The sequence below is a fragment of the Rhopalosiphum maidis genome, chromosome 2 (genome assembly GCF_003676215.2).
Source record: "Rhopalosiphum maidis isolate BTI-1 chromosome 2, ASM367621v3, whole genome shotgun sequence".
Taxonomy (NCBI): Eukaryota; Metazoa; Arthropoda; class Insecta; order Hemiptera; family Aphididae; genus Rhopalosiphum; species Rhopalosiphum maidis.
The window spans coordinates 24,829,294-24,849,793 of record NC_040878.1 but is presented as its reverse complement, the minus strand read 5'-3'; the positions used below and the strand labels follow the sequence as shown (position 1 = coordinate 24,849,793).

The following is a 20,500-nucleotide window of genomic DNA, read 5'->3' as shown; positions in this document are numbered from 1 at the left end:
TAATGTAATTCAATGGTGGACAAAACCTCCCGACGGAGGCCGCGTAATTTGTAAATATTATATCATAACTTCAAAAAAAAATTTAAAAAAAATAATCATACATAATATATATTACATACGTGTGTAGTATATATTATATAGGTGTACAGATATTTCGTGTTGTATAATTTTGTAAAGTTCCGTTCGTTCGTTCGTTTAGTGTGTGCGTGCGTGTATGTGTGTGTTTGTGTGTGTGGTGTAAGCGAATGCTGAGTGCCGGCTGTGCGTTCCAGAGGTACTTAGTATAAATAACAATAATAATAATAAATAACAATAATACAAATTGATAAAATTGAAACAATTAGCTATTACCCAATAATATTGCAATTAAAAAACAGTCGGTTGTTTAATAGCAGTGTAAACAAATCATCTCTTGGTTATTGCTGAACGTTTGCCATCGGTTCAATTGGTTCTTCGTTCACCATCGGCCAACTATCATTACAAGTGAGTCCACCAAATACCGATGCAAGCTAAATTCTTTTTGCTAGTGACTCGTTCAAATATGCCCATCTTTAATGTTCATTCCACATAAACTGATCAATTATGATTTGATTATAACTGCCTATTTCTTTAGTTGAATACTGATATTGAAATTTTGTTTTTTTCATTTATTAATTCTCTGTTTTGACGTTTTAATTATTTTAATCAGTTAGTACTTCTATAGACTTGTTCATCATTATTCATCTAGGATATTTAAGTTATTTTATTATTTTTTTAAAATACTTTAATAATTTTTATCAAATAAATCATAATATGGGTTTAAAATGACTGATAAAGTTATACTTCATGTATTTTAGCCTTTATGATAAGTACTGTGTAATTTTAATTGATCATTAATCTCAATAGAAAATCTTAATAAAGTTATTTCTCTTTTGATTTTATAATTTTGTTGAAATTACTTTTGTGTTTCTTATCATTTAAAATTAATCTAAATTCCAACACTATAGTTGTATTTTATGATTAAATTGGCAGTTAGTATGTAAAACTATTTCTCAAATCTAAATATTTGATTTCTTTTTATAAATAAAAGTTATTCTTGTAATAAATAAATTGATTAAGTTAAAAATTATTAAAGTTATACTATTTAAAATGTATCTTTATGTATTATTTACTGAAGTTGTATGTTTGGTCTACTTTTAACTTATATTTATGACCATTTAAAACTTCCATATTATGCTCTTGTTCTTCCAATACATAAACAGTACTTAGAAATCTTATTTTCAATTTATCTTCTAAATTTTGCTTTAGTAATTACTAATTGATTTGCAGTTCAGGTTTTTTAAATATATGGATTCTTTCAACTATATAAAAATTATTTTCCTTATTTAATTGTCTTTATTGTTTAAGTAAGTTATTAGGAAATTATTAAGAAATGCTTCTTTTTATGGTATCCCCAAGCATGGTGTCATTGATAATGTTAATTATGGTAATCAATATTACAAACAATTCTACAATTTATGTAAAATATAATAATTCAAAATATAAATCCTAAAATAATGAATTTGAACAATAAAAATAAACACTATTTCATTAAAATTTAAAATTATAAATTGGATTTTTGAGGGCACTAATTTTGAATCTGGGATGCTAAAAACCTAGCAACCCCTAGTTGAGCCTATCAGGTCTTAAATTGTTTAACATAAATCATTAATTTACCTATCATAATAAAGTTGACAATTATTTCATTATCACAATATTAAGTGAGTAACTTCATAGTTATATGTTCTAGGCCCTATTTTTTTAGTCTAATTTTTAGCTTATAATCTCGAACCTGGGAATCTTAAATTTTGGGTATGAAATAATAATTATAGGTAATATTTTTTCATACATGTTGTTTTCATTTTTCTTGTATACCTAAGTAGAGGTATTCATATTTATACTTATCTTAATAGTAGAATATACTGTGAATTTAAGTCTACATTGACCTAGCATATAAGTATTAGAGTTATTGGACTAAAGAATTTTCATTTCATTGTATAGAGTAAAAAAAAATATAACTTGGTGACCTTTGTTATGTTTGATGATAATATATTTGTGTAATGACAAATGATTAGAATATTTTTAAGGTAATTTACAGAATATGGATACTAATAGGATTCTACATATTATTTTAATTTACCTATTTGAAGGAGCATATAACTTAAAATAAGTTTGTAACAAACTATCAAGTTTTCTAAAAATAAAATTTTAATAAAAATTAATGTCTGAGTTGATTGTTAGCTCCTTAATAATCCTTGTATATACTCACTTCGCAGAAGTAATGCAAAAGCATTCCCACGACAGTCGATTCAAACATGAAAAAAAAAAAGATTAAAATATACTAATTCAGTATTCTATAATAATATTGACATCTTATTTGTAATTTTTAGATATATAGGTATCTGTGTAAACATATATAGGTACTATTAATTAATATTATATTATTATTTGTTTGATATGTTGGGTAATTGGTTAATTTTATATTTTTTAATGAATGTGAAAAGTTGAAATAACCGTGGATTCATTTTTATATTCATTATGATTTGCAGTACTCAAAACATATTTTATATAAAGGTCTTATTAGGTACCTACTATAGGTTATTTTTGAAAAATGTTTATCATGATAATATGTATCTATCTTGTTTTTAATATTCAGATTATATATAGTTGTTGTATTCTATATTTTGTTTGTATTTATAATTATGTTGATATTAGTTAATTTTAATATTTTATTTCTTTATATAAATATTATAAATTCAATAACTATTTCAATTAATTAATTGATGAATACATGTATGTATCATACCTTAATATATTTATTTTGTTTGTATTCTGTAGTAAATCATAAGTAGTATTATAGTTTTAATAATACATATTATGAATTTCAGATTTCTTACAATTTCAAATGAAGTGGTTAGGCGCAGGGAATGTACCTGTTTCCAGCACAAATAATACAGTGTTGAATAACAGTGGTAATCATTTGCAGGTAAGTAGCTCACATTATTATAAAAATCCAACACTATTATAATTTTTTTTATTTTGTATAATAATAATTATAGGTAATTATTATTATTTGTTATATATTGACCAACAATGATATTATAACCTAAGATAAATAAGCATAAATCAGATTAATGTTGTATTTTAAAACAATTTTTTTATTATTTTATTTTGAAATATTAAAAATATCTCTGGTTCATAATCAATGAACTGTTTTAAAGCCTGGTTATAAATTTACTGTCTAGATCAGTGGTCGGCAACCAGCGGCCCGTGCGTCTATTGTATACGGCCCGCTTTAAATTCTACAACAACAAAGTTTAATTGAATATTAAACATTTTTATTTTTATCTGGCCCGTGAGCTCTAATTAATTTATGAATGTGGCCCAAGAGTCCAAAAAGGTTGCCAACCACAAATAATAACTGTGAATTTGAATTTATTCATATTAAAGTTTTTTTAATTTTCTTATAATTCATAGTTTTGTTAAATATTAATTAAATTCTACTATAAAGTTTGTACAAAGTATAACACATACATTTTACAAAATTGTATAACTATAAAATGTATGTGTTATAAAAGTGTTTTTTTTTAGTGTTTCAAAAATCTTCATATGATTACAAGTTTATATAGCTTAGCAATCGTTAGCCACAAATAAACAACCCATATACTAATGGAAAGATAACTTAAAAAATTAATAAAATTGGTTATCTTATCTTTCCATTAGTATATAGGTCGTTTACCTGTGGCTAATGATTGCCAAGCTACATAAATTGTATAATAAAATAATTTTATTTTTATTATACTTTACTGTACACCAAAATATTTATTTCTTAATTATTTTAGGAGCATCAACAACAGTTAAATGAAAATGAACCAAGTGGAGATAGTGTATTACGACAAACAGTACAAGAAGAGCCAATTGTCAATTATGTATTTGATTGTGCATCAGGTGAATCACAAGAATATGGTTTACAATCTGCCCCATTACCATCCAAACTCCCACAACCTAGATGGCCAGCAACATCTGAGGACTGTTTTTTAGAGCAAGTAAGTTAATTTATTGTTATTGTTTTAGATGTTAATTTTAATACAATATATAATATAGGATATAAAAAGTAGGACTTGAGGTTTGATGATTGACTGTTATTTATGTTTAAGATGCAGGAGAAATGGAAATATTTCTCTGCGAAAATGTCTCAACCTCCACCTCAGATATCTGAAGTACCAAATGTACAATATCAATTACAACCAATATTAGTTAAAGTGAGAATTTAAAAAAAAAACTGTTGCTTTATTCATATATTTTTGTTTACTTAGAAAGGTTTTATTATATTATGATTTGCATAACTATTTTAAAAGAATATTTTACGCACGTAGATAGGACAGTTTATTTTATTAGTTAATTGGGTATAAATAATTTATAAATTATATCAATTTTTAAAATTAAATAATATTATAGGTATAATTTTTATAATTATTCTGATAAGTTATGTATTCATTTTTCGTATTAATTTTTTTTTTTAAATAAGTAAAACAAAATTTAACCTAAGACACATAGTAATTTTTTTTTGAAAACTCAATTTATGAAGTTATAATATCATATATTATTTTAGTGAAACGTCTATACAGTAGAAACCGTTTATAATGACACCGATTGTAGTGACATATTGTGTATAATGACTTTAGATTAAAGGTCCTGGTAAAACTCCTATACTGTATGTACTAATTTGTATTGATTATTATGACATTTATATAATGACTATACGGATATTATGATGGTTATTTTTGGTTAAAATATTTTATCTATAATGACTTAACTTTATCAAAGGTACTATTACTGCAAAAATGTTAGCAAATGATGTGGCACTGAATAATAAAAGTCCAATGATAAATTTTGAAGAACTTTAAAAAAAATAGAGCGTGATTTTTATACAAAGTTCAATCTAAAATAACAGATTATTTTAAATAATAATTTAATTAATATTAATTTAAATATGTACATAATTAAATGTTTTTATCTTTACTTTTTCTTCTATATTATACATTGAATAAATAAATAATAATATGTATGGAAGTTACAATTTTTGGTTTTGTCATTTTGGTTATGACAACTGATTTTTATGACCAGGGCTCAGAACTTATAGCACTTGAAGTCTTTAAAATAAGCGCTTAAAAGAGAACTTAAAAGCATTATTATAAGCATTCAAATAAGCATTTAAAAAACTTAAATTTGAGCAAAAATATACTCTGTACTAGACATAATTTGTAACTGTGCTAAAAATAATATAATTAAAAAATACATAAAATATTGAAACAAAATGATTAGGAAAAGTTTCTAACTAAAAAATCAAAAAATAAATAAATTATAATCTTTATATTGTAAAAAAATCAAACTTTATTTTCAAGACATTTTGCCTTATTGTTTATAAATTTTCTGAGGAATTTTTTGAAAAACCCATAAAGAGTAGAAATACTGGTCAAAAAAGCAAAAATAATTAGAAAAACTAGAAATAAGCATATTTTTAAAAACCATTGAAAAAAGCACTTTCAAATTTCATATTTGAACGTGTTTTAACATGACATACACTACACTACTGCTACATTTTAAGCCAATCCATAAAAATAAGCAAATTCTTTAATTCTTGAGCCCTGATTATGACCTATTATTTACTTTGGTCCCTTAAACGTCATTATTAACGGTTTCTACTGTATTTTCATGTTTAATATCAATATATTTTCCTTGAAAACTTAAATTTTGCGCAAATATGACTGCTCAAGTGTTATCTGTTTTTAGTTATAGATATTTCATAATTTATTTAAAAAAATATTTGAGACTTTTATGTATTTATAAGCTTATTTATCATTATGTTTTTTGATATTTCCGATGGTTGTTGTTGTTGCTAAACTCTTATGTACTTTTAATAATTATAATAAAAAATGTCTTTTAGAAGAGTGTTTCTCAACATTTGTTTTATGGCAACAAACTATTAATATATTTCATACTTTGCAACACACAATAAAAACTAATAATAAAAGGTAATATTTAATTTAAAATGGTTATATAAAATATTTCGATAACTGATAATTTATTTTTATAGAAATTATTATATCAAATACCAAAACACTGGCTGAGAAACATTGTTTTAGAATTCTTCCTCAAATATATTCGCAATTAAATTCTCTTGATTTGTATTAAAAATTTACGTAAAGTAATAACTCAACCTACTTAACTGTTTTTTATTTATTTATTTTTTTCAGATTCTTCTCTGTTAAATATTTAAGTCTTGAGAAAACCTGAGTTTTCTTGTCATATGCTGTTTACTGTATATTTTTATACTTAGTTAAAATTTGAATACATATGTATGGAAATAATTTAATAATATTAAAATTTATTAATATATAAATATTATTTGTAAAACATTTAATAATACATAAACATATAAATTGACACTATTATCAAATTCTAAATATGCACAATCATTTATTGTATAACTTTGGTGCCTCGTTAATATTTCCATGGTATCTATAGACACCAATAATAAACAAGTTCTAAAATTTGTGAGAATGATAATTCACTATTACATTTATCATTTTTATCATTGTATGTGATAAAAGTTTTACTTTTACAATTGAACTGAATTCATTAACAACTTCTTCGTACATCAATTTGATCAACTTTTCATTCTTTGCGAGTTCAAAGTTTTATTTGAGAACCAGTGTCCACGAGGAGAGGAGTATCAATTTGCATAAGTTCTTTCTCTTATTTAAATATGATAGTATTTTTCCTCAATTAAATAATTAAATTGAAATTTTTGGTTAACATAATATTACAATAGAATAATTGATGTCATATATTTCACACTTGTGAAGTACAAACTAAACTATTCTCTATTCATAATGAGATCATGCCTCGGCAACCAACTTGTGTGCATGGGGGTGGCTTTACTACACAGCAGGCATATAGATAGTTTACTTGGTGGGGTTTGACTCCCGCTTAACAAAAACTGATCGCCACGGAGTCACAATTTCATTTTGAATATAGTATATATCTAATTATTTCTTACAATTATGATTATTTCTACTCAAATAGATATTATATTATTAAAACAGAAGTAGATTTTGACTATGATAAATTTTAATCGCTGTTATTGTTAACTTTGTGTGAATGAATCAGCAAATGTATGATAGATGTCAAGTATCGTATATGGTACATATACACTTAATTCAACAAGGATATCAAATTGTGTTTAGCGGTGCATTTAGGTATAATATACCCAGGATCAACATTTAACTCCTCCCTCATTCTTTAATAAATGGACATTAAAGTTCTAGCTATATCTGATCCTTATCTAATACATGTAATATTAATCATACTTTATAGATAATAAATAATAAACCATTTTGAAATACGTTATAATATTTAAAAATAAACAATTGAATACATCATGTTTTATAGAAATATGAATAATAACTAGAACAAGGATTTTTATGAACTAACAAAGATTATCAAAGATGCACTTAAGTATCAAAAAATTAAAAATATTTCCAATAAAAAAAACTTGCTAAAATATTTTATTTATTTTAATTATTTTATTTTATTTGCTATTTATCTATATGTATATATAAATAAAAAAAAAACAATAATATAGCCCATACATATCTAATTAAATTTACCTACTGGCCATTATTAAGATAAAAATTAATTTCTATCGTTTTTATAACAAATTTGTAGCTTCAAATGATTGTTGACCTTGATTAATAAAAAATATTTACTGAAGTGCATGATTTTTGATTAACTAATGGAATATGCACATATAATGAAAATATATCTTCAACCAAAAAATGTCAAAATATGCAAAAATGCAAAAATGCACTAAAAACTTTTCTGTATTTGATCACAAACAAACTAACTAAGCATATAATAAAGTTAATCAGAAATAATATGCAAACATGTATGAAAGTCCCTGCTCTAATAAAAACTAAATATTTATTTGTGTGGGTAAGTTTATCAACATCTCTAATTGATCAGGATCATTTTTCTCATTATTTGAATCAATTATTATATCAATAAAATTCCAATATCTTAGTTTAGTATTTTACACAATTTGTATTTATGTCAGAAACCATAGAAACAATTCTATATTAAACTGCTACTGATATATTTTGATCACTACATCAACATTTATTTATTTTTTTGTTTTTAAAATGCGTTGGTACCCAGGACCATGTTTTGTCACTCTTCTCCATTCTTGTTTGTATTGTAGAGCTTTTAAATAACATTCAATAGAAATCATAAAAGTCTAAATTAAAACTAACTTTTGAACATTTAAACTATATTATATTTTTACCTCTGAAATAAGTTTTTTATATTAAATATTTGGTACTTTTAGTTAATTATAAGTGTTATTAAAGTCTTTAACATATTACATTTTTATTTGAGTTTTTAAGTACTATATTTATTATTTAATTTTAGTCTTTCAAAATGAATAATATTTTAAGTAGTTGAAGACAATTATAGTGGATATTTACACAAACTTATTATGAATTATTAAAAAATAAACAATTTTCTTATAGTTAAAACTTAAGATGTGTTGCTTTTTTTAAAATATTAGCATGCATATATTATCATGTATTAAAAATATTGTTGCACGTCTAAATTATTTAAAGAATTTGATAACAATATTGTATTCATCATTATTATCATTATGTTTTATAATAGTTTTTAGTATTTTAATTGTTGCATAGATATAAAATTCTAATCAATGATGTTTATAGTTTTAAGTTATAACTCATAGTATACTTTTTATTATATTTTAGTCTGGAGAAGGTGGCGCGGAACAGTATGTTTATGGAGCACCCCCAGGACTGCATCCCTATCAGCAACATATGGCAGATTTAGCAAACTCATCAATGGCTCATAATTCAGCTCATGCTATTATGTCAACACAACAACATACTATGGATTTACACATGAGAAATGGAGAAGTAAGTATTTTATTTATTTTTAACTTATATATACTTATGTTAGTCATGTAGGTAGTGCCGCAATAACCAGGTGTGTTGTGAGTGTCAAACACACGAGCCCAGAGTCCCAACCTATAATGGTAGGGGTGCCATGATAAAAATTTAGGGGCCCATTAATTTTATTTACACACTGGCCAAATTGGTATAGTTGCGGCACTGCATGTAAGCAATTACTGTTTGACTCATTTACTAACATAAGTTAACTAAAATAATAATTCTTAAAAGTCATAACAATCACTTAAAATGTGAATTAAGGCATGGAAATATAAAATATAAAATATTGTGTAAGGAACTTCTACAAAACAATCTGAACATTAGACTTTTGAAGAGTTTAATAAAAAAATGTCATTTTTAATATTTTATTTAAAGACCTCTAAAAATTTATTAATTTTATTGTTATAATATTATTGCTTACTGATTCAATTTTAGTTATGGAAACCTAAGCCAATTTTTTTTTAGTTAAAAATGTTAAAATACTTTTTTAATTTACCTAATAGTTGAAGCTTGAATATGATTTTTATTTTTAAATCTGGATTCTGGAGTATTTAATTTTCTTTTAGCATTATACAAATTTTGTTTACTTATGCTGTAAAATTTAATACAAATGGACATGTATGTTTAAACAACATAAATGGGAAAATATTGTTGATTAATTTTTTAAATGTATTTCTTAGACATTAAATTTATCTGTCATTACCTACATTAAAATGATTCAAAATAGATAAAAACAATTAATTTTACTCAAAATTAAAATTTTTTGTAATACCCAATGATAATTTGTTAAAAAAATTGTTATCTATTTTCTTAAGGTAGTATCTGCATATTTAGCATATTAATTAAAATGATTACATCATTACAGTATAAAACTTGCTTAGTAATATTTTAAAATATTTCATTTTTATAATTCTGATAAAAAAGTAAACAAAGTACTTGCATAATTTTTTTATTTTATTTATTATATAAGATAAGCGATTGGATTATGTTACATGTTTTAATGTTTATGTTGGTTTAATATTTATTTATTTTACTAACCGTGTATTACTTTTATTATTTTGAAGTGTACTAAAACAATTGAAAGTAGTTCATTTATATTATATATTCGTTATTTGGACATCGTATTATATATATATAATTTATTATAATTATACTATTAGACGATTCAGTCATATCTACGGAGATAACTGTCAATAATATATTAACAGAGTGACTATACAGAAAATACGTCATTGAGTTATTTACTGTTATCATAGAAATTAGCAACAGAATAAAGCGCAATTTGTTAACCTGTAAACAATATTTTAAAAATATATAACTTAAAATAAATTAATAACTATAGTATTATATAGTGCCGAGCAATTATTACTGTGGAATTATGTGTTTTTTTATACATTTTGCACGCAGCGTGCCGTCGATTATTATAGGAGTACCGAATAGTTCAAATTTTGTACGCAAAAACGGTATGCTGTCCGCTGATATTCAAAATCGAAGTAAATGTTGGTGGAATAGAAGTTACTGTGGTGTGGTCCGACATTGCTACGTGTGCAACATAATAATATTATTGTAATATTGTGTTGGTTTTTATCGCGTTGAAAACATTTCGACCATCAGAGTGAAGTGAACAACGTATTGGTATCGTAGTGTGCGTTTTGCGATTGTCCTACGCCCGTCGTGAATTTATCCGCATCCGTCACATATCATGACTGCGCGCCGTCGCTGTACGCCGTACGGTGTCCGGGTGTCTCCCGGTTCTCTGACGCGCGCGTGTCGTCATGTCTACCTGTTGTACCGACATAAACGCGCACGCGCGTCGTGCGTTCCAGTGCAATGGTTTCTTCTGCACTTCTACTGTATAATATTACAGTAGCTACTTTTATAATAACATTATTTAATAATATATTATTTCCCAATAAACAGCCGTGAAAATATCAAAAGTAAATAGTTACAAACAGATTGACGGCGATCGTATAAAACGTTTTTTATAGTTCACATTATCGACTGTCATCGCCGTTGTCGTATAATAATTAATAATTATTGTCATTTGATTGTGTCGCGTATATGAAGCAAAATAATATTCAAATTATCAAATTTTAAAGACAAATGAGATTACTGATTAGATATCGTTAGCGCATCGATCACGAGTCTTTTGAACTTCTGTTTGGAGAAATACAAATATAAATAATAATTATTATAATATAATTGTATGTAGATGTGGTATTATATATATTATATTATTATAAAAACATTCCGTTGTGCCGGCGTGCGCGAGGAGCGCTAGTGTTTCAACCGGGTTAGATGGTCGGTGGGTGGCGGGCGACCGGCAGCCGCAGCCGCAGCCCTCAGCCACCGCGCCAGTGCCCAGTGTCAGTGTGTGTCCGTGTTCGTGTGCGAAATGTTGTCGTCCCGGCGCGTTCGTTAACCGTGTGATTTCGCTGCAATATTATTATTATTATTATTATTTACTGCTATCGATTAGCCGGACACATTTCGCATTCGGCAAACGGTTCTCTCACTCGATCGTTCTCCCTCTTCCCGTAATCGAACCACTGTAAATATTGTGTAAAAATATAATTTTTATAAAGTATTTAAATATTTTCAAGCGACGTGTTCTACTAGCGAGTGTGTGTTAAATAACCTAATAATAGTCATATGTGTACGCGAGTTTCCCGTATTTCGCGTTAAGCACACTGCAGTGCTATACATGTGGTCGTGAGCCGGTTGTGTAAAAGACGGGTAGAAAACGAACCGCTCACCCACACGCCGTTGTGTTGCCTAAGAGACCCGCATGATTTTGTCGCAGGAGTTTCAATCGACAACCATGAAAGACATGGGCACGGAAATGGTGAGCGATTGGTAGAATATTTCGCAGTCACACGGTGACCGTCTGTGACGAAAAATCTGTTAATATATTATACTAGTAATTGTATTGTATAATATTGTTATACCTATCACGTGCGCGTTACAATAACGTTGGTGTGTATCCCCACCATGTTAACTATCGAGTGTGGTTTGGTTGTCTACCGGTCGGCCGATGCTTTTGTTCTCTAGCGAGTGGTCGTCCGTCGATGGTGGGCGCGTGTGTGTTTACGCGCGCTAGACCGATTTTCAAGGTTAGAAAACGGCGGCGGCGAATTCGCATTTTGCAGTTTCGCACTCGCGCACAAGGTCTGGCCCAGAAAACGCGTGCCCAACGCGCTCGGTCCGTAATATTAGATTATTATTATTGTCTTGGAGAGACGTCATTTGTGTTTTCCCCTTCCGGTCTCACGTGTAGTGTAATACTTATCATCAAGCGGTCTAAAATAATTACAAATTCGGAAGCACGTTCATTTAAGTATATAATATCACACATCGAATACTATTATTATCCCATCGTTACGCACGTTTCCTCGGTTGACATGATGTATATATCATTAATATACGTTCCAGATATTGTATGCTTATGTTTTTTTGAGGTTATGATTTCATTGTTTGTTGCCGTGCGGCGCGGACCAGACAAGCGGTGTGCCGGTGTTGTCCTCGTGCGTGTTTGTTGTCGTCCTCACACCTTTTGTATGAATTTTTGTACGGTTTCTGTTTGAATCGTTCCTTTGCATGTGCGCAGTAGCGAAGGTAGGTAATGGGTAACGACATTACAGGGTTCTATAGCCGGTGACGTCTCTCGCATCCTCGTGTTCGGCAGTGAATACCCGCCGTTAAAAACTGCCCAGTCTTGGATTTCTTCTTTATTATTTCTCTTCGGTTTTTTGCGAATGAAAAGTCAAATTTGTTGTCTTGCGAAATCGCAATGGCATTCAAGCAGAAAATTGTTTTCTATGCTTTTAGACAAATTAATGGGAGAAACTATTAAAAATGAACTACATTGTTGTCTTGGACGCCGGAATAATGTTCAAAATTTATTCATTTAAAAAGAAATTAGGATTTTTAGGTTAATTTTATTTTTGTTGTATACGAAAAATCATCGACTACGATTTTCCTGTAATTAGTAATTACCTTTGTAGTATTATCGAGTGATGGTAAAGTTAATTGATATTGGTCTCAAGTCAACATTCCTTTTCTTTCTATTTACTTGTAAAGACTGCCACATGATTGTATTGTTTATCTAAATGTATTATTGTTTGATTACATTACGCATAGGCATAGTATTTTTAATGATAATTTTTAATATAATTTTTTATAATATCAAATACCTAATAATAAGTAGATATGGGTAATTTTGGTATCTTAAATACCTATTGCAGTACTCAATATATCCATATATTATCATACATTCATACCGAGATTCATACGTTTATTTCCATGTTGAAACACGTTTTTTAACGTATCAATCAATATAGAAAAACCACTTACCTAGTTAAATTAATTTCAAGTTAGAAATTTGTGTTTGTTGCTAAATAATATCTATTGTATGCTTTTATATTTTAGTTGGAACTACACGGATGGAAATAGTTTTTAAACAAAAAATAACTATTAAACGATAACGAATAATCCCAAAAAATCGAAAATAATGTTATAACAAAATCAAAAACGAAACTAAAAATAAATTATACCAAGAAAAAAAATATAAGAATTATTATATATTTCTGTTATTGAAAAATAACATTGATAAATCTAATAACTAATAATTTTGTTGATAATAAAATAATATATTAATATAAACAGTATTTACTATTTAGTATTTTTGTTTCAATGCGTAAGTAGGTTTTGAGTTCAGGATTATTTTTATTATTTATTCTAGAAATAGTGTTTCACTTTACCCATAAACTTTTAAAATTTAAGAGCATTTTAATATGAAATTTTGAATTTTCTTATTTGTATATAAATTATCAATTAAAATACCTATTAAGAACAATTAATTTGAACTATTTTATTTTTTGTATCTTCCTATATTGCGTGGTACTATAATAACTTATAAAAATATATAAAAAAAACGAAAGCGAAATTATCAAAAACGTTGTTTGAAAACAATATAGAAAAATAATGTTTGCTGAATGAAAATTTGTTATGATCTACATAAGTAAGACAGAGACAACACATTCGGGTTTAACGTCCTCTTAATCAAAAACGTTAAACAAAAACTATATTTTTTAAATCAATAAGCATAACGAAAACCGAAAAATTAATTACGTTTTCCATCCCTCGTAGAAGTCATTAGACAGTTTAAGATGAGTACGGATGAGTATTAATTAATAAAATATAATATAATACCTAATAAATTGTGTAAAATAATAAAATTTTAATACTGAGTGATTTTTTTGAATTTTATGATATAAGGAAGTACTCAGGTTAGCTTCTAATAAATTTAATTTAGGTATACGGGTTAAAAAATGCATGTGGTAGTTGTAAGATAAGTGTTGTTCAAAAAGGTCATTTTTGTTTGTTTATACGTGCACTTAACTATATTTAGTCACCGATGTAAAACAAAAGATTCACAGTAAATTATTCATAATATATAAGAAGCTTGGTTTTTAACATAAACTACACATTTTAGAAAACCTTGATAATTCTTAAAAAAAAAAAAAAGGAATCAAATATTTTAATTTTAACATTGGACATTCTATGTGGGAGCTTAAGTTATTTAAAATATTTTATTGTTTTTCCCAAGACCGTGTTATACATTATTCAATCAAAAAATTATACCAACCTATAGAATAATTTTCTTTTTTTTAAATTTTGTTTAAATGACAATGATTATTTTACAGTTTATTTAGAAAAAATACATGCATTTATATTATATTTTACTCTAAAAATGTCGGAAATGATTAATTATTATTTATTTGTTATTATAGGTACCTACTAACTACTACTATACATAGTTCCACCTACAAATTTCAACCCATTATATTTTAATTCCTGACTTACTGATAGATATTTTGTTTTAATTGTTTTGGAATTTTGGTGAATTTTTATAGCGGCTTTTGTTCGCTTCGATTTACTTTAGTAGGAAGTCAATATTTAGTTGGTTGAGCTTTTAGTAAACGCTATTAGGTAAATTCATTATTATTCACTTAATTATCTGCTGTAACACCACCGTTAAGGTGAAAATGTTTTATACTGCATTTCTTAGTTTTTAGGTCTCTGCCATTAGTGAATAAATAAAAGACAATCGACCAAGTAGGCCGTTGGCCCGACAGTCGATTAAAGCGCGACGGTCTACCTGTGAGTGCTACTCGCATGGTTATTTCTAGAGCGCTCCCCTCTATCGCATGAGTGTGTACGTTGTTGTTATGTTGGGTGGCGGGGAACTGCCGGTTGGCGAATCAAATAGTGTTGTGGCAGGGAGCGTGCAACACGTGGGTGTCGGGTTCTCTGCAGGAGTTTGTAGGAAACCTTACTGGGCGGTACGCCTGATCAATAAATCGAGGTATCTATCCACTGTGGTGTATATTTCGTTACCCCACGTGTTTTGTCCCGTGTTAATACGCCTTTCTCGTGTTATTCTGCAGTCTCTGATTTTGTAGTACATAATAATATTTTCTATGTTTTATTATATTAACATTCTATCGTTATTGAATGATTTACATACTCGTAAATATTTTTTATAAAGTTTTAGACCTAAATTATTGATCGATTTTAAAAGTTTTCTTAAAACACGTTATAATAATTGTCATAATGTACGTAGGTACGTGACATGTGAACAATTTGTATCCTAAATGTTTTCTTAAATTAATCGTGTTCTGTCAGTTACGTAATATGCAGTTTTTGGAAGGTTTCACTATATAAAATATTTATAAACTGGAAATTTGTGTATGATTTGTGTAATTAGTGTAGTTATTATTTTTTTGTTAAGAGTTCTATTTCACTTAAATGGACAAATAAAAAAAATAAAAAATAATACTCGTTAAAATTATCTATCTTGATCGGTTGTAGGTCACTTTGTGCGGTCGAGCATCAAAAGTTCGAAACGCGAACATTTTGTACGGACGGGTAAAAAAGTACATTTCAGAACGCGGACACTTTGTACTATTTACTATTATATACATATATATATATATATATATTATTCAATACAATTTTATTAAAATTGTTATCAAGTTTAAGTTTATTTGGTAAATCTAATTATCTTTTGCGAGCAATACAATTGGATGATTGTGTCAATATAGGCTACATAAGAAGCAAAAATCTAATTCGGGTGATAATAATAAACTATTAACTTGATGTAGCCAGCACCAAAACAAAGAAATAATTTTGAATTTTTAAATTCCATATAATATTATACTTAAGTATACATGTCGGTTTTAACATTATTTCTCGTTTTTAACAGAATTTTGTTTCGATATTATTTTTTTTATTTATATTTATATATTGTATGCATTTTTAATTGATTTAAATTGATTATTTTGACTAATAGTAGGTAATATACTATATTTTATAACGTTTTTAGAAATTTACTTTTTTATATTTAATTTTTACATTTTAATAATTTACATTATTATACACATAACATTTAGGTATATTACATTAGTGTGTACTTTATGTATATAATAGTACAAAGTGTCCGCGTTATGAAATTAAAACAATGGACTGTACAAAGTGACCGCTTACCATCTTGATCGGCATATAATATTAGTTGGGTCCGCAAAACCCTCATTTAGTCTAGTTAGGTCTCGGTGTATTTTAGGCAATATACTAGTTAAGTCCCACAATTTTACAGGTACTAGGTACTCTAGTTGGGTCCATGGAAAAACATTTCCTTTTTCATTTTTACATACTTAAGATTGTCAGTGATCTATACAATTATTTGAACACGGGTATTAATTTTTTTTAAGTTTTTAATTTACCTATAGTAAATAATTTTAAAATGGTATACAATGGTTAAACAAATTCACACGGTTGGTAAAAATATAAAGACAGCTTTTACAAAATAAATCTATTTATTTTACCCATTAATTTTCCGACATTTTTTCAATAAAATTTTCTTACGTCCATCTTGATTGTAGGTAATGGTATATTTTTAATTGTATACTATAGTACTAGTGAACTGTTTACTAGTTAATATATTACAAGTTTAATTGATTATTAATTTTATTATTATCTGTTCAAATGAAACAACGTTTAATCTGTATAGCTTAGTTATAGTAATAATTTAATTGTTTGTCTCTTAGCTTTATAAATAATGTATTTTATTATTATCATTTTGTTTATACTTTTATTATTTTATAAAATAATATCCCAGACAGGATGTAATATATTTACAAGTAAACTAAACACGTAATCCCCTTTACTCCTCATTGGTCCTGTCCTCGTACACACTAAACATGTGTTAAACAGATACTAATTCTTTTGAATTTAAACAACCAAAATTGATGTTGGTTTTTATCAAGAGGACGTAAACATACTCTAATATACGACTAATAACTGTGTAATATCGTCCTAAATTAGTCTTAGGTGTGCAGATGTGACAGTTTATCTACCAAACAAACTGAACAATTTTCTGAGGATTTTTACTAAGCAAAAAAATAATTTGACTGAAAAATTAATAAAAAAGTTAGTCACGTTTGAAAAATAAACTTATTTATGATAGTGGTCCTCTATCTCATTACACTTGCAACACGTCAATATCTTCTCAAAGGATAATTTTTTTATCTTACTCGGTATTAATTTTAGTATTAATTGTTAGTATATGTTAGCATACTTATCATCGTTACGCGTAATGGACATTTCTTAAATTCTTAAACTCGTATAAGTATAAACTAAGTATAAATATATTGATTTGTATTTGATTGTTTTTATAAGATTATACGTTATAAAAATATAAACTATTAATTATGTATAAATTATAGTAAATAACAGTTGAGTTTAATTGTTAAAGACAACAGCCCTTAAGCGAATAAGGTATTAGCAACTTTAGGTATAATTTATTCAACTAAGTATTTAACAATAGAACCATGACACGTTATACTTATAAATAATTCATTTTTATTTAGGTACGATTAACTTTTAATTTAAATGATTTTTTTTTAAAACTTCTAATAACATTGTTAGAACTTGATTAGGTGCATTTTATTTGTATTTGTAAATTTATAATCACCTATGATTTAAAAAAATTTAAGTTACGGATTGGTTTACCAAATAAGTTTGCGGAAATTATTAATATGAGGTGATTATTTGTAGTTCACTAGTTATCGCAATACTATTTACCTATATTATGAAAACAATTATATTTAGTTTATTTAAATAAATTAATAAATATCAACCTATGATTTTAAAAAAAATATTAAAGTTACGGATTGGTTTACCAAAGAATTTGTATGCGGACAAAATATTAATATGAGGAAATTAGTAATACTTTGTAATTAATGTTAAGGTACCTATATATATTAATATATTTATTAGTTTTTCCTGAAGTTACTATCACCTATGATTTAAAAAAAATATTAAAGTTACGGATTGGTTTACCTAAGAATTTGTATGCGGACAAAATATTCATATGAGGAAATTAGTAATACTTTGTAATTAATGTTAAGGTACCTATATATATTAATATATTTATTAGTTTTTCCTGAAGTTACTATCACCTATGATTTAAAAAAAATATTAAAGTTACGGATTGGTTTACCAAAGAATCTGTATGCGGACAAAATATTAATATGAGGAAATTAGTAACACTGTAATTATTGCTAAGTTATATGTTTTCTAGAACTAATTTTGAATTAATTAACTAATGATTTATATTTATTAATTTTTCTTGAAGTTACAACCACCTATGATTTAAAAAAATATTAAAGTTACGGATTGGTTTATTAAAGAAAATATTTGGATAATATTAATATGAGGGATTTTTTGTAGATCAAATAATTTTGTTTATAGTTTTTTATGTAAATTTAAAATTTAAGATTTTTAATGGTTTTAAAATTCTTGAAGTTTTGGATTGGTTTACCATGTAAATGATCTTAATATGAGCTAACTAGACTGACTTATTAATTAAGTATTTAATTATTGTTAACTGTTTAAGACAACTTAATGGTTTAAAATTAAATTTGAATTTAACAATTTATTGTTATATGCGTTGTTTTGGAAATTTAGATTTACATATATTTTTACTTATTCACCCGTTATTTAAATGCAATTTTTTAAAACTCCTAATATCATAGTTTTAATCTACTTAATACTTATTCGTGTTCTTAAATTTGTAATCACTTATGATTTAAAACAATATAAGTTACGGATTGGTTTACCAAATAAGTCATGCGGAAAACATTATTATGAGGTGATTACGAAATATTACGAAATATATTAATTAATTAAATTTTAGACTTTTTTTATAAATTTACGATCACCTATGATTTTAAAAATATTTACGTTACGGATTGGTTTACCAAAGAAAACATGCGGACAATATTAATATGAGGAGATAATTTGCAGTTGATTTAAAAATATTATGTAATTACGGATTAGTTTACCAAAATATGTTTCCGGATAACATTAATATAAGAAAATACCTAACTAGTTACTAATAGATAAGTTTTTGCTAAGTAATTTGTCTGAAGTTTTTTTAATGCATAAGTATTTTAAATTTTTCATGTTTTTTTGTCAAACATACATTTTCCAATTTTTTAAACATAAAGTATTCAAAGCATTTCCACTATTGAATTTGAATTATAAATTGTATTTCTCAATTATATTATATTAAGACAAACAGCCAAAAACTGATATATTTCAATAAATAAATAAAATATTAATATTTATTTTTAGTGTTTATCTTATAAAAATTTAAATGTATATTTTACAATTTATATTGCATACAAATCCTACCTCAGGTTATGATGTACGTTAAAAAGATAGAGACAATACATGTGTGTATGGCGTCCTCTTAATTAGTTACATTGTAGTATACATGATATTTTTATCTGGATAAGCGTTTATAACTAAAAACTTGGAAGTTACTAACTAAATTGATTATTAATAATGGCGTCTTAAAATATTTTATCGTATGTGTCTAATCGACGTATAAAAATATATTAAGGTGCATTAAATTTCGTATGTTAGTATATTTCTATGTGCGTTATTACTTACTTATATAGTTATATGTAAGTATATATATAGTTAGTAATGTAGTAAAAAAATATCTTATGTATTGTATGAATATGTATTATATATTTATATATTTGCTTGGTGGTTGTGCCATGTATGAAGAGACGGCGGTGAAATTAAATAATAAATGGATGTTTTGGGTGCCGAAGTTTTTGTGATGATTTAATTGTGCTCGTAGCTAGTGCACACCGGCAGCCGGTTGCCGTGTTTACCTCGCCAAGCGACGCTGCACGGACGACGCTCCTCGGTTGGAGGGCCAAAGTCGCGAGTGATTTAGGGTGCTCATCGCGTGTCGGCGGGTAAGGGGAATGACTTTGTATTTTTCTGTTTCGTTTCGGGTCACCCTCTTCTATCACATTTTTTGTAACCGTGTCTAGGGGTTGGCATTGCGATATATTATTAGAATTTTTCTGTTTTTGTCGTCATAT

At 26.6% G+C, this 20,500-nt stretch overlaps 1 protein-coding gene across 13 annotated transcripts in view; it reads left to right on the top strand.

Moving 5' to 3' along the window:
- LOC113555015 (maternal protein pumilio) overlaps positions 1-20,500 on the top strand; it is a 98,492-nt gene continuing 77,992 nt past the window's right edge. For 4 of the 13 annotated variants that reach the window (XM_026959280.1, XM_026959287.1, XM_026959284.1 and 1 more), the window contains exons 1-5: positions 297-483; positions 2,907-3,004; positions 3,861-4,064; positions 4,176-4,280; positions 8,835-9,002. In XM_026959280.1, the coding sequence (XP_026815081.1) occupies positions 2,924-3,004; positions 3,861-4,064; positions 4,176-4,280; positions 8,835-9,002 (558 nt within the window). In that variant the 5' untranslated portion in view covers positions 297-483; positions 2,907-2,923. Of the gene's footprint in view, positions 275-295; positions 484-2,906; positions 3,005-3,860; positions 4,065-4,175; positions 4,281-8,834; positions 9,003-11,404; positions 11,881-20,500 lie in introns of those variants that run through there. The other 9 variants (XM_026959282.1, XM_026959281.1, XM_026959276.1 and 6 more) reach the window with 8 other exon arrangements.